The 14,412-nt window shown below is 40.5% G+C and overlaps 3 protein-coding genes across 3 annotated transcripts; 2 read left to right on the top strand and 1 right to left on the bottom strand.

The window, feature by feature from the left end:
- Window positions 1–1,808: 1,808 nt before the first annotated feature.
- rmi2 (RecQ mediated genome instability 2) lies at window positions 1,809–4,650 on the top strand. The gene is made up of 2 exons (XM_053612644.1): window positions 1,809–3,251; window positions 4,290–4,650. Exons 1-2 carry the CDS (start codon window positions 2,954–2,956, stop codon window positions 4,439–4,441), a joined length of 450 nt encoding a protein of 149 aa, XP_053468619.1. The 5' UTR covers window positions 1,809–2,953; the 3' UTR covers window positions 4,442–4,650.
- Window positions 4,504–8,572, bottom strand: litaf (lipopolysaccharide-induced TNF factor). Its single transcript, XM_053612643.1, has 4 exons — window positions 8,319–8,572; window positions 7,866–8,091; window positions 5,402–5,555; window positions 4,504–5,278 (listed from the first exon to the last, which is right to left on the bottom strand). The coding sequence occupies exons 2-4, from the start codon at window positions 8,080–8,082 to the stop codon at window positions 5,170–5,172; spliced, it is 480 nt and encodes a 159-aa protein (XP_053468618.1). The 5' UTR covers window positions 8,083–8,091; window positions 8,319–8,572; the 3' UTR covers window positions 4,504–5,169.
- Window positions 8,573–10,551: 1,979 nt separating this feature from the next.
- snn (stannin) lies at window positions 10,552–14,359 on the top strand. The gene is made up of 2 exons (XM_053612645.1): window positions 10,552–10,883; window positions 12,143–14,359. Exon 2 carries the CDS (start codon window positions 12,234–12,236, stop codon window positions 12,495–12,497), a length of 264 nt encoding a protein of 87 aa, XP_053468620.1. The 5' UTR covers window positions 10,552–10,883; window positions 12,143–12,233; the 3' UTR covers window positions 12,498–14,359.
- Window positions 14,360–14,412: the final 53 nt, after the last annotated feature.

Raw genomic sequence — 14,412 nt, 5'->3', positions numbered from 1 at the left:
CTTTTTACCTGGGTTATGAAACCCTGCTTTAATTGCCATCGGGAGCAGCTTCGGCATGTGGAGACATGTGGGTTGGAAATCAAACTGTCAACCCTAAGATAAGTGGGCAACCCATTCTACCATCTGAGCCAGAGCCGTCCCTATGCAAATAAGAACGTTAACCCAGGGTTTAGGAATGTACAGTGTGAAACGTCAGCTTATGAATACCCAGTATTAATTGTTAACCCCGGGTTAAAGTTGAGCAGTGTGAAAAGTGCAACAAGATAACCCAGGATTCCGTTTACCCGGGGTTTAGAAAGTCCCAGGGTTAACTATTTCAAGAGGGTATAGCCCTTAGAGTGCTGCAGGGATGACGTATTTTTGTAGGCCAACCCAGACGTTAGCATCACCCTGGTTCCCTCAACAAAAAACAATATGATTTTTCCATTGGCTTTTAGATTATTGCAGAAAATAAACTCTGTGACCAACAAAAGTTTATGATTCTTACATGTTTTGTTCATCAAGATAATCTTCACAAATAACACAACTTGTACGAATTTTGAGGCCTAAATACAATCACCAGAAGTAAGAAGCTAAAGTTAGGCTATAAACGAACTACACCACGGCCGCGTGACTTCAACATCACCATCACGAAGCTTCCGACAACTCTTTCAATCTTTATTTAAAAAACAATACAATTGGAAAATACTATAAACGGATAAATCTACAAGTTGGAAAGGAAAGGAAACCCACTGATTTAGACAATGGAACCGGAAGTGTTAAAATCCTAACTCATTTCAGGGTTTTAGGATTCATTCCTGCAGCATTCTGGTTGCTTCTCAATACTCAAATTGAAGCTTCCTCATTTTCTCGCTCCTCCGTCCTCCAGCCCATGACCTGGAAATCAATTGACGTCAACCATCTTGAAGGACATTTCTCTTGAATTCTCTAATTGCACCGTGAGGAGTCGAGGAACGAGGAGTGAGGAAGCTTCCAGAGAAGCTAGGAGCGAGGATACACAGGTGTAGCGTATGCCCATGGTTTTCAAAGTGGGGACCGCCAGGGGGCGCCCGGGGGGGCCTCAACAATTTGGTGTGAAAAATAAATAAATACATGATTTTTTTTACATGATTTTTTTTTTCAGACAACCACACACACAATCAATTCCTAATGTAATATAATATAAAGATGTAAGATGTAATTATTAATAAAAAAGGGGGATATATTCAGAAGTCTGTATTTTTAATGTGTTTTAAAGACATCTTGCAAAAGGGGGGCATCGGTCAAATGTTAATACCATTTGGGGGGCCTTGCCCTGGAAAAGTTTGGGAACCCCTGTCCTATGCCGAAGTGTTTCTTGTTGAAAAACGTGACGCACGCATAAATTCCCCTCCTCCTTCACATCTGCCACAATCTCAAACAAAAAGTCCTTTGATGATGTGATGGAATTTTGTGTGAAATATAATTAAATAATGACACACTTACAATGAGTATTGTAATTCATTGATCCTTGCATGGTTGGATATACAAAGCTGCACAAAAGATGCGATAATTTATGTATTGTTTATTAATTCACTATCAATGCATTTAGCTTTATTAGGAATGTTTTTATTAACAGAGCTCCAACAACATAACGGCAGATCCCTGAAGCGCAGTGAGGTCATCCAGCTGAGTCATCATAGTCATCATTAATTGACGTCGCTTTTGAGAGAGCGAGGATATTCCCTTCGACTTGCTTCGGTTCCACTAAAACTCCCTTCACTTGTTTTGGAAAGATGTTAGTTTGTTTATCTCACGTAATATCTCGCAGAGTTTTTAACGAATCCCAAAGCTATTATTTTTGGATTTGTTGAAGCGGATCTAAACGCCTGCTTTGTAATAAACCGAATTCTTATCATATGTAGATTTTATATTCATAAATGTAAATTTTCGAATTGTAAACCTATTTTTTTTTTTTGTATTCTAAAAGAGATAAAACATTATTTGGTTACAATTTCATCTTCGCTTAACAAAAAAAGCACTCAGAACATGTACAATTTGCACAGCCTACAGACTTTTTTCTTTACTAAAATTTTCTTTTTAATTGGATAATGCCCTTTTTCTTTATCTTTTATTTATTTATTTACATTCTTACTGTCTAGTTTACTTCTGTTTTCAGCTATGATGTTGTTTAAGTGTTTTCTGTAACTGTTACGTATATTGCTGTTATTCTTAATACTTATTATGTTCTATTTTGGTTGTACCGTACTGTAAACAGAATGTTCAAATAAAGCAATAAAAAAAGAGACTTGCTTCGGTTCCTCTCTCCTCACATCTCATCACATCTCCTAACATCTCCTCAAATCTCATCACATCTCCTCACGTCTCATCCTCACGTCTCATCCTCACATCTCACCTTCACATCTCCTCCTCACATCTCATCCTCACATCTCCTAACGTCTCCTCACGTCTCATCCTCACATCTCCTCACGTCTCATCCTCACATCTCCTAATGTCTCCTCACGTCTCATCCTCACATCTCCTCACATCTCCTCACGTCTCATCCTCACATCTCACCTTCACATCTCCTCCTCACATCTCATCCTCACATCTCCTAACGTCTCCTCACGTCTCATCCTCACATCTCCTCACGTCTCATCCTCACATCTCATCCTCATATCTCCTCCTCACATCTCATCAGACGCAAGGAAAGGAAGCGAGGACATACACAAATAAGAAATGAGAAGCACAGTCTTTTTTGATTTTATTCTGAGCTTTTATTTGAACCTTTATTTTGAAATGAAAATGATGGCGGTCTTATCCTACCCGGAATTTATTATTATTATTTTTTTTAAAGAACATGAGCTGGAATTGGCTAGTCTCCGTTCTCTGTAATCTGATTGGTTAAGCCTTCACACACACAACCAAAAGTAGCTCCCGCGTTTTTGCGCATGTTTTGTTGTAGTCCGGTTGTGTTACGGTGGCTGGCAGGAGGATGAAATCCGCGAATGTATCGAGTAGTCCTGGAGAAAAGCCGAGAAGGCCTCCGGTAAAAGTTCTGTCCAGCCAGCTGAGAGAGGGGTGCACCGTGGGGAGCGGAAAGCCGGAGCTGAGTATCCGGAGACTGGGCGGCGGAGGCGGCGGCTCGTTAACGGTGTCGGTGGTGTGGATGCAGGGCACAGTGCTGGAAGCGCACACTGACCGGAACTCTGTACTGCTTCTGGACGAAACGGGCAACTTTCACATCACCGGTGTTAACAACATCCCAAGAGGAAAACCCTGCCTCAGCCCTGGTTAGTAGTAGTGCATTCTTCTCATTTCCGACATGAAAGAAAACTCAGCAACTCTCCTTTACCCCGAATTCAGGAAGTGACGTCAAATCAACATGGCTGCTCACAGGAAACACAGTAGCACCTCTCTGGAGCACCTTTAAATGAGTTCAACTGTATATACACAAGTATTTCTTTATAATATACACTATACACCAAAGTTTTGTGGACACCTGACTATCACACCCACATGTTGTTCTTCCACAAACCACAAAGTAGCACACAATTATCACAATCACACAATTATCTTTAATGTCTTTGTATGCTGGACAAACCTATTCCATCATGATGATGTGCACAAAGCGAACTCCATGAAGACATGTGTTAAGGTTTGTGTAGAAGATCTCGAGGGTCCTGTACAGAGCCCTGAACTCAACCCCACTGAACACCTTTGGGATGAACTGGAACTGGAGTCTCCTCATCCAACATCAGTGTCTGATCTCATCCTCACTAACACTCTTGTAGCTGAATGAACACAAATCCCCACAGTCATGCTCTAAAATCTAGTGGAAAGCCTTCACAGAAGAGTGGAGCTTATTATAACAGTAAAGACGGACTAGATCTGGAGCGGGATGTTCAACAAACACACGAGTGTGATGGTCAGGTGTCCACAAACTGTTGCCCAGATAGTGTAAGTGCCAAGTGCTGACTTCTCATGTCCGAGGCAAGTCAAATGCAGTATATATACTTGGCTTTGTGGCGGTTGTTCTTCCTGATCTCGGGTAAACGTCATCTAACGTACACAACCCACACTATGGATCTGTGAGACAGGTCGTAATCCAGACCACTCAAACTGGTATGTTCTTGGAATGACTAAACCATTGAGAATCATAACTTCTTGTCACATTTCATATTAAGAAAGAACATAAGCACTGTTATAAAGATTGTACACGGATCATTTTTTTCATAATCTAATCATTTGGATTGTATTGTTTTGAACAACAACAAAAAAAGCAGGATGAAATGTAGTACCACAGTGTGTGTGTGTATTTTCACCCACAGGGAAATACGTGATGGTCATGGGCGTGGTCCAGTCGCAGAGTCCGGAGCCAGTGCTTCGTGCAGTGAAGATTGCAGATCTTTCAGATAACGCAGCCGTGCACAGGAAAATGTGGAAATACGAAGTTGAAGACCTCCAACAAACTTTGCCATAATGAACTGGAGTATTTTACAGAACTTGTGGAACAACACAATGATAGAAACATCAGTACCAATGTGTTTTTTTGTTTATTTGTTTATTAATCTTGTGTGTGACATTATTTATTTTATATACTGACAATAAAAGGTACATATAAAACTTTGAGACTGAGTAAAAATACTGTGTAACAATGTGCCAAAACGATACTTTTTTTTTATAAGAGGGGAGTGAACAAAAGAGAAAAATAAAAGCTCTAAATAGAAGTGCTGTGAGATGTGGATTTATCGTTACTTTTACAATACAAGAGAAGCTGATAAGGCACTTCTGAAATTTATTCTTTTTTGGCAGGACGGAACGGTCCACATTGGTGACGCTGATATGAAAACTAAGCTAACTATAGCTCGGGTGCATTAAACATTAGTTGTTTTCTAGTGACAAACATTAGTTTTTAAACAAATAATGGCTTGAACAATATTTTAGCTTACGCTAAGGTTCTACACACGGAGTAAATCTTTACATATAATCTTTTTTTTTTAAATAGTGTAGCATTTTGTATTATTGTAAAGGTATACAGTCCAAAGAAAGTAGAAGATATGGATTCAATCATGATTCTTATTCATATTTTAGATGGCAGAATTAAGTAGAATTATGAAGGAAGTTAATACATTTACAGTAACGAGGAACACTAGGAATGTTGAAAGTACAAAAGGTACAGTGGATATGTGCTCAGTTCCTGTTACCACATCAGAGCCGCTTGAACGAGCCGATAGCATTGTTGCAGTTGGGACAAAAGTGCGTCACATCCTTTAAGCCGTCCACGCAGAAGGGGATCAGGCAACACCCGTACATACAGCTGTAATAAAAGACACAAAGAGAATAGGAACATTTAAAAAATAAATAAATAAATAAATAACCTTACATCCTGAGCAAAAATAATCCGGAAGGAGCTTATTAATTTACAGATGATATCTCTTACCCGATAATGCACAGGCCCGCACAGACCAGCCAGGCCATGGTGCCTGAATTGTGCTCCAGTCGAGTTACCACAATCTGAGAGCACACCGGGCAACACGTCTGCGCTGGAACGTCTCCAAACGCAGCCGGCTGCACGTACACCGTCTGCACTGAAACTAACCGACAAGGCCGGCATCAGAACCAGAAAAAGATTATTTATTTATTTCAGAAGCTTAATATAAAAACAGCACAAATAAGCGACAGCAGACTGAATTACTTTTAAGGTTCAGTAAAGCGACATGATTTAATACAGCAATAAAGCAATAAATTGCTTTATTCTTTTTTCAGCAATAAAAAGAGTTCATGATCAGTCAAACACCGAGAACTGGGCAAGAGAGAGAGAGAGAGAGAGAGAGAGAGAGAGAGAGAGAGAGAGAGCATAATAAATAATGGTGTTGATCCACAGTCCCCTCTGAAAGTATTGGAACGGCAAGGCCATTGCTTTTTGTTCTTGCTATACAGTGAAGACATTTGAGATCAAAAGATGAATGAGACGACAGATCGGAATATACATCTAGAGAGAGAAAGTGTGTGTGAGAGAGAGTTTTGAAAAGGCAAATGAAAACTAGTCATTAAATCCTACACTATACGGCCAAAATGAAAGAAGTTTGCCTAATACCGAAGATGACTTGAATTTGAAAAAATCTTAAACGATCAAATAAAAAATCACAGGAAGTGCGCAGTGAGATAGTCAACCAAACCATGGCATGTTCCTCTACGCTGCTGTGAGGGAAACCACAACGCGGAGTGTTTCACTTCATGAGAAAGAAACTTATTGAACAGACATAGCTGATTATATTTTCCACTTACACTTTCACACACAACACTTTCACACTTTGCACTCGCACAAACTGGTTACGCTCACTAGATTATTAACAAATAATCTACGATATATACTGTGTGCAAATTAGTATAATCCCTTGTGTCCAAATGCTCTTTGTGTTTACACTTGGAGAGAGAAATAAGAGTCGCGTCTCTTCTCTACTCCACTGCCTCTTTAAATGCACGGACCTGGTGTTGTGAGTGGCGCATGATCATATGACCACGTGATGCAAACATCTGGGTTAGTAGAAAATATCTGCTGTCTGCTAGAAACCCACACTTGTGGTCCTTTTATTGCGGCCCGGATGTGAGTTCTATCACTGAAGAGAGACAGACATTGTTTTGATAAACTAATCCAATCCGAAAAGGGCTTACTACCGGTCAGTACAACTATAAATCCTGTGAAATACTATTCAGCTGGTCCAAAACCACCATCTTTATGCACATCAGTGCTCACCAACACCTCAAATGGTCAGACTAATTATCGAAACTGTGTGTGGTAATGGATAGGAGGACTGGCCATGTTTCAGAATGGATTTACATCACATCCTGTGTAACAGGACGTTCATGGCAAACACGAATGTGTGACAACAACACCTGCACTTTCTGATTGAAATTCAACCATTAAAAATAAATAAATACTGAAAAATCACTGTATCTGAGGATCAGAGGGAAAATGAACTACCAGGGGCCTTTTTTTTATATATATAAATGTATTTAAATTTCAATGCAAATTTGTTCTTAAGAAAAATTCTCATCACTCTGCATACAAATGATAAAAGTATGTAAAAACACCTGAAAGGCTGAACAACTTCGCTTTGTGTCTGGCGTAATTTATAAATAAAACATTTCCATGACCGCACGCTAAGTTTCTCCACTCCAGCTATCACTGAAATAATTTGCATATCAGTATTTCCAACAACAGTAGCTCGCACAATTTTTTTTTTTTAATGGCTCAAGGCAACAAAGGAGAGAAATTTCAGTGAGTCTGAAACTGACGTTCTTTTAACAGAAGTGCAGTCAACAGCAGAAGTGAACCTGTAGTCAGAAACCACAACGTAGAGAGCACAGGTTCGGGTATAGCACAATTCAAAGTGAGTTAGAAAGAGCAAGTGAGTGAGTGAATGATGTAGTGAGTGAATGAATGATGTAGTAAGTGAGTGAATGATGTAGTGAGTGAATGAATGATGTAGTGAGTGAATGAATGATGTAGTGAGTGAATGAATGATGTAGTGAGTGAGTGAGTGAGTGAATGATGTAATGAGTGAGTGAGTCAGTGAGTGAGTGAGGTACAGAGTGAGTGAATGACTGGATGAGTGAATGAGGTAGCGAGTGAGTGAATGAGTGAGGCAGTGAGGTACTGAGTGAGTGAGTGAATGGGTGAGGTAGTGAAGTAGTGAGTGAATAGGTGAGGCAGTGAGTGAGTGAGGTAGTGAGTGAGTGAGGCAGTGAGCGAGTGAGGAAGTGAGTGAATGAATGAGTGAGGCAGTGAGTGAATGAGGTAGTGAGTGAGGTAGTGAATGAGTGAGTGAGGTAGTGAGTAAATGTGAGGCAGTGAGTGTATGGGTGGGTGTGTGTGCGTGCGAGAGAGAGCGTCTCCTCACCCACGGGTGGGCTTGCCACAGGGGCTACAGGTTGAAGGGGTGGATACATTTGTGAATAAGGCTGTGCTGGATAAGGAGCTGCGGCCTTCTGGCCCAGAACAGGAGGAACCGCAGAGCCTTGTGGGTAATGGCCTCCTGCGCCCATAGCTTCATCATAAGACGGTGGAGCTGCAAAGCCCACTGGCACAGAGGACTCCATAGGAGGAGCGCTCGCCATCGTGACAGTCTGGACACACACACACACACACACATATATCTTATATTACATATGGACCGAAATAACTATTATAAATCTCATTATTAATTTCAGCGTTTGTTTCTTTTCATACTTCGCGCTTTAAGCCGCCATCATTTCTGAACAACTAGCCAAAGCGAAACTTAACCCAAACTCGGTGATAATTTATATAAAAAATGTCTAATGATATCATTCTCATAATAAACCAGTGTACTTACGCTTTGTGTAATTAACTCGCGCGACGGATTAGAGATAGTTATTAAACCAGCAGCTGGTTAATGTGACATTTCCGAGGCTTTAGGCTTTTACTGAAGTTCCGCGTTCAGTCACGTGCTTTCCAGCAAAGCCACTGGAGCTCCTCCCTCAAACCCACCTCTGTAAACACACACTATACACTTCATGTCTACTCTTCTATTATACACTCATTGTACTGATCTCTATGGCTTTAATAAGTAGACGAATTCTTTATTATTTATCTTTTCATTATTATTATTTTTTAAACTATTCTTTTTAACCAAAGGACCAAAAGTATCTGGACACCTATTGACATAATGCATTGTTCAGCTCTAATAGTTCCATTATTGAATGAATACAGAACCAATCAGCCATAACATTAAAACCACGGACAAGTGACGTGAATAACATTGATTATCTCATTACACTGGAACCTGTCATGGGGTGGGATATATTAGGCAGCAAGTGAACAGTAAGTTCTCGAAGTTGATGTTTTGGAAGTAGGAAAAATGGGCAAGTGTAAGGACTTTGACAAGGGACAAGTTGTGATGACAACTGGGGTAGAGCGTCTCCAAAACGAGAGTTTTTGTGAGGTGTTCCCGGTATGCAGTGGTTAGTACCTACCAAATTGTTCTGGAATGGTTTGAGGAACATGACAAACAGTTCAAGGTGTTGACTTGGCCTCCAAATTCCCCAGATCTCAATCCAATCGAGCATCTGTGTGTCATGCTGGAGAAACCGAAGTCTGAGCCATGGAGGTTCCTCCTCGATGGTCCCACCTCGATGTTCTTACAGAACAGGTCTTCTTCTGCCCATCCTTTTTCTGTTATAACCAGAGACAGTCATTGGTTATAACTCCCTTCCTCAAATCAGGTCTTCCAGCAAATCTGACTTTTGATTATTTTATTTTTCTGTTAATTTTACCTTACGTTTTGGATTGTTGTCTTGTTGCAGGGCATAGAGTCATTGGGTATACCCCCAGGTTTTATTTTTCACGTATTAGATTTAAAAAAAAAAAAAAAAAAATGTAGATAAACTGTGAAATATATGTACAGTTTCCTTTTTTTCCCTTCAAAATTCTGAATCCAAATTTTCCTCATCAGCCATATAAAGTATGAGACCAAATCACTAACACTCATAAACACTGACAAAGTAAATGAAGCCTCCTTATTTATTTATTTATTTATTTATTTTTACTTCATATTCATTTACTGATATACACTATTTAGCCAAATGTTTTCAGACACCTGACCATCACATCCATATGTGCTTGTTGAACATCCCATTCTGGATGTATTCCCTCCTTTCCCGTTATAATTCATGCCATTCTTCTGAGAAGGCTTTCCGCTAGATTTTGGGGCTTGGCTGTGTGGATTTGTGTTCAATCAGCTACAAGAGCATTATTGAGGATGAGATCAGACACTGATGTTGGGATGTCAAGGAAACTCCAGTTCCAGTTCATCCCAAAGGTGTTCAGTAGGGTTGAGGTCAGAGATCTGTACAGGACATTTGAGTTCTTCCATCTTCTTCCAACCTTTTCACACCACGTCTTCATGGAGCTCGCTTTGTGCATAGGCACATCGTCATGCTGGAACAGGTTTCCAGTGAAGGGACGTTCTAATGCTACAGCATATACAAAGACATTCAATACAACTGTGTGCTTCTAACTTTGTGATAGCAGTTTGAGGAAGAAACACATATGGGTGTGACTGCCACGTGTCCGCAAACTTTTGCGCCATTTCATTTACATTTGAATCAAAACAACAGGAGAACACGTGAACTGATATATGATACATCAACTGGAGGCTACAGCCTGGAGATTGCTGAGGATGGTACTGCTTGAAGTACCATGGAAATGGTTTTGGACCTCAAATCCACATGGACATTCTCGCTGTGGTGCTGGAACTAGGGTTTCTGCTATGGCCTTAGGACTGCAATTACCACAGTGCAGTTCTGCACTCAGGTCTCCTTTAGTAAACAGTGGACTAGTTCAACAAACAGACTTGATGTAAAAACCATAATGAACTTTCTTTTACTTTCACACTATCCGGATGGGTTCCTTTCTGAGTCTGGTTCCTCTAAATGTTTCTTCCTCATATCCTTGCCACCGTCGCCACAGGCTTGCTCAATAGGGATAAATTCACACACTTAAAATCTGTATCCTGTGATTATATGTTTCTGTAAAGCTGCTTTGAGACAATAACCATCGTTAAAAGCGCTATACAAATAAAAATGAATTGAATTGAATATGCAGAAATGTATGCAAAACACTCATCCCACATACTGTACAGTCAATCTTCCGCTGTTGATGAAAGAGCATTCCAGTATGTGATTGGCTGGGTGCAGATTTGCAGCTGTGATCTCATTTCCGGTCAAGTGACGGCTCACTCACGCGCTTCCTTTTCCTCTATGTATTTGGGGGAAATGTATTTGTTATTGACGGGGTCTGGTATTTCCACGATAACACTCGACTGAAACAGTGACTCGGTCTGGGATCATGACTCATCAGAGCATTATTTCGACATGCTTTAACCGGGCTCGATGAAATGGTGAGTGGTTTCTTCACCATGGAACGACGTGTATGCGTTGCTTTAAAGGGGCGTTTTTGCAATAATTGCAGCTGTAACTAGTTTCCGTTCTGCTTTTGCACCAGATTTATAACGTGATTTATTTATTTATTTATTTATTGCGTGTGCGCTTGAACCGGATCTGTAACGCTGTTATGCGGATGCTGCAGCTGCAGAAACACAACTACACGGTGTACCGATTCACTCGAGCTTCCATTCCACAACGCCGACATAAACGACTGATGGATTCTGACGTCACAGCTTGTGACGTCAAACCAACATGGCTGCTCACAGCATCAACAGTAAACAAAGTACACTGTATGGCCACAAGTACGTGGACCACCTGAGCATTACACCCATATGTGAATCTTCGCCTCAAAGTTAGAAGCACACAGTTGTATAGAACGTCTTGTATGTAATGATGTAGCATTACAACTTCCAACAATTACAATGCCCAAACGATGCTGCTGCGCACAAAGCGAGCTCCGTGAAGACATGGTTTGAGAAGGTTGGAAGAAGGTGGAAGACCTCGAGTGTCCTGTACAGAACCCTGACCTCAACCCTACTGAACACCTTTGGGATGAACTAGAACTGGAGTTTCCTCACATCAACATCTCACTAACGCTCTTGTAGCTGAATGAACACAAACCCCTGCAGCCACGCTCCAAAATCTAGTGGAAAGCCTTCCCAGAAGAGTGGAGCTTCTTATAACAGCAAAGACAGACCAGATCTGGAGTGGGATGTTCAACCAGCACGTATGGGTGTGATGGGGAGGTGTCCACATACTTTTGGCCATATCGTGTAGCACTTCTTATTGTTAAATTAGTTGTGCTGTATATTACTTTACATATTAGCTTGTTAAATCTATAATATTGACTACACAGTTTGCTGTTTCAAGGAGGAAAATAAACATCACTCTCAGCCTGCTTGTTGGTAACAAAAGATGAATGTGGAGGCCATGTTTTTCCCCCACTTTGTACCTTGAATGTACAGAGGTCAAAAAAATGACGCAGTTCCGACTTCCCACTTCTGAGAAAAAGCAGGCAATTCCGTGTAAATAAAGGGATGGGATTTACCGAATACTGTGATATTAACTAGAATAAATGACATGCGATTATGCTGTTCTAACTGCTCTATCAGATACAAATGCCCATGTCTACTTCAGTATGCATGCTGTTGCAGCTTTCATCTGCTTCACTCTGTAACAGTCTGTCATTTTGCTTTACTTTCCTCAAAATCAGATTCTTTAAGACTAAGAAGACCACACGCTACCAGGACCTGTCATAGGAATCTTAAATATCAGGGAAGACTGAATTCTCCTCTACAGAGAAAATGTCAATAATGGACCACAGCCCCACCACTGGCGTTGTGACGATCATAGTGACCCTGATTGCCATTGCCGCTCTGGGAGCGCTGATCTTCGGCTGCTGGTGCTACTTGCGGCTGCAACGCTTCACTCAGTCCGAGGATGAGGAGAGCATCGTTGGTGAGGGCGAAACCAAAGAGCCTTTCCTCCTGGTGCAGTACTCGGCCCATGTTCCTCGGGCAGATCATAAGAGCAGACTCGCTCCTACCAGCACTGAGAGCCACAGCTAATTGTTCTCTTTAGAAAAACCCGTGCTGGGTGTGATCCATGCAGGGATCCAATTTCTTTTGCTCCTTTTATATATTACAAAACATATCGCACTTGTGATAACATCCTGTTGTAATGGTTTTCAAACGCAGAAGAACAAAAACGCATGTATTTGTCCGGCTGCTTCTAAAGTCTTTGTGAATGTTGTTTGCACTTTGTGGTCCAGTGGAACCCTGTTATAATGTGAAACTGGTACATTTGTGTTGTTTTTTTTTTTTTCTGTGACATTTATTTATCTGCTAAATTATGTCCTTAGGTACTAATATTTTGTTGTTGTGCTATTTTAGAAGAACCTTTCTTTCAGCCAGAGCTGGCTCTGGTGTAAAGCCAATATGTGCAATGACTGCACATGCTCAGTTGCGTATTAATTATTGTTTATTAATTCAACAGTCCATTTAATATGTGAAATAAATCAGTCACGTCTTTAGTTGTAGTTAGCGACTCAAGATCCTTCGATTACACATTTAGTCTCTGACATGCCATCAGAAAGATTTGTGTGCAGATTAAATATTGCATTCTTGGCGCAGGGTTAATGCTCTCTGCATCTACTTTTTTTAGCACGGAAATTAGATTTGTATTTCATTTCTACGTCATTTCGACACGCGGGATTAGATGCTGTTGTAGTTTGGATCTGCTAAGAAGCCATCATGAACGAAAGCCAGTGACTAGGTCTCAGCGTGTGGAGGTACAACAGGAAGAGCCCAGAGGTGTTCGTTATGGTGGCTGAGCACATTTCTGTGTGGAATTAGATGAAAGATGTGTAAATATTTTTTTTTATAGGTCTTTCATGTTTGTCATGCTGAAAATGCATAAATTTGTGAGGAGAGAAAAAAAAAGTTGTGAATTGTCTGCTTTTCTGTATAAATGAATAAAATGTGATTTTGAACTTAATCATAAGTCTTCGCATCTATGTATTTCCAGGGATGGGTTCATGTTCAGATTCCACTTGACAGATCCAGGACACATCGTGATCAGATTATGATTGAATTATTCGAACTGCATTCTGAGGTGGTCGGAGATACACTTGACCACACTGCCTTTGTAATGTAAATGCTAATGTGTCGCGAATGTGTCCCAGACAACACTGAAGGACCTGTGCATGGAGACTGGGATCTCACGAGACCTAACCAAAAAAAGTTTTTTGCTTTCAGGACAAAGAAAGGCTATGTATATTAACATTGGAGCACGTTGGGTAAGGTGGGTTGCTGTAAACTAGATGGCATTGTTATAAAAAAATGTATTAAACTATTGGATAGTGTTGCTAAATGAAATTAAGTTCTATACCATGGCGCTGTTGAATTCTTATTTCTGACTGGTCAGTGTTGATTAACTTCTTTAACTTGTACAGGGACTTGGTGTCTGGTGGACACGCCACATAAAATGTGTTTCGTTGTTGTTATGGCTGGCAATAGAGTCAATGATTTATCATTATTAGAATTAAGCATCAATTTATTAATCGTCAGTAACTGCGTTATCCTAGTCACAGTGGATCTGGAGCTTATACTGGGAAACAGAGGCCGGGAATTCACTCCGTAAGGGACACTAATCCATCTCAGGGCAGCACGCACACATTCACACGTACGGTAGGGGCAATTTAATATAGCAAATCTACTACCTACTGGCATGGTTTTTGAAAGGATGGTGGAAATCATAGAATGCGGACATATGGAGAACATGCACAGAAACTTTCGAGACTTGGTGTGGATCATTTAACCTGTGAGGTGATCATCTAATCAGAACAATGGTCAGTTACATATAACTGTCTTAAAAGACATGGTAACAAAAACAGGGTATATAAGTTTGAGTGACAAAGACATTCCTGCAAATGAATACATTTCTTTCTGTGTACATTCAAAGACTTTGCCAAGTAACGTCTCA

The sequence above is a fragment of the Ictalurus furcatus genome, chromosome 24 (genome assembly GCF_023375685.1).
Source record: "Ictalurus furcatus strain D&B chromosome 24, Billie_1.0, whole genome shotgun sequence".
Lineage (NCBI taxonomy): Eukaryota > Metazoa > Chordata > Actinopteri > Siluriformes > Ictaluridae > Ictalurus > Ictalurus furcatus.
This window is presented reverse-complemented; position numbering and strand designations above follow the sequence as displayed.

Excerpts from the sequence above, each read along its gene's own strand:
- litaf (XM_053612643.1), bottom strand. The coding sequence starts at position 8,082 with ATGGCGAGCGCTCCTCCTATGGAGTCCTCTGTGCCAGTGGGCTTTGCA. Across the intron at positions 5,556-7,865 it reads TGTGGCAAGCCCACCCGTGG|TTTCAGTGCAGACGGTGTAC; the intron begins GTGAGGAGACGC and ends CTTGTCGGTTAG. Across the intron at positions 5,279-5,401 it reads GCGGGCCTGTGCATTATCGG|CTGTATGTACGGGTGTTGCC; the intron begins GTAAGAGATATC and ends CTTTTATTACAG.
- snn (XM_053612645.1), top strand. The coding sequence starts at position 12,234 with ATGTCAATAATGGACCACAGCCCCACCACTGGCGTTGTGACGATCATA.
- rmi2 (XM_053612644.1), top strand. The coding sequence starts at position 2,954 with ATGAAATCCGCGAATGTATCGAGTAGTCCTGGAGAAAAGCCGAGAAGG. Across the intron at positions 3,252-4,289 it reads AAAACCCTGCCTCAGCCCTG|GGAAATACGTGATGGTCATG; the intron begins GTTAGTAGTAGT and ends TTTCACCCACAG.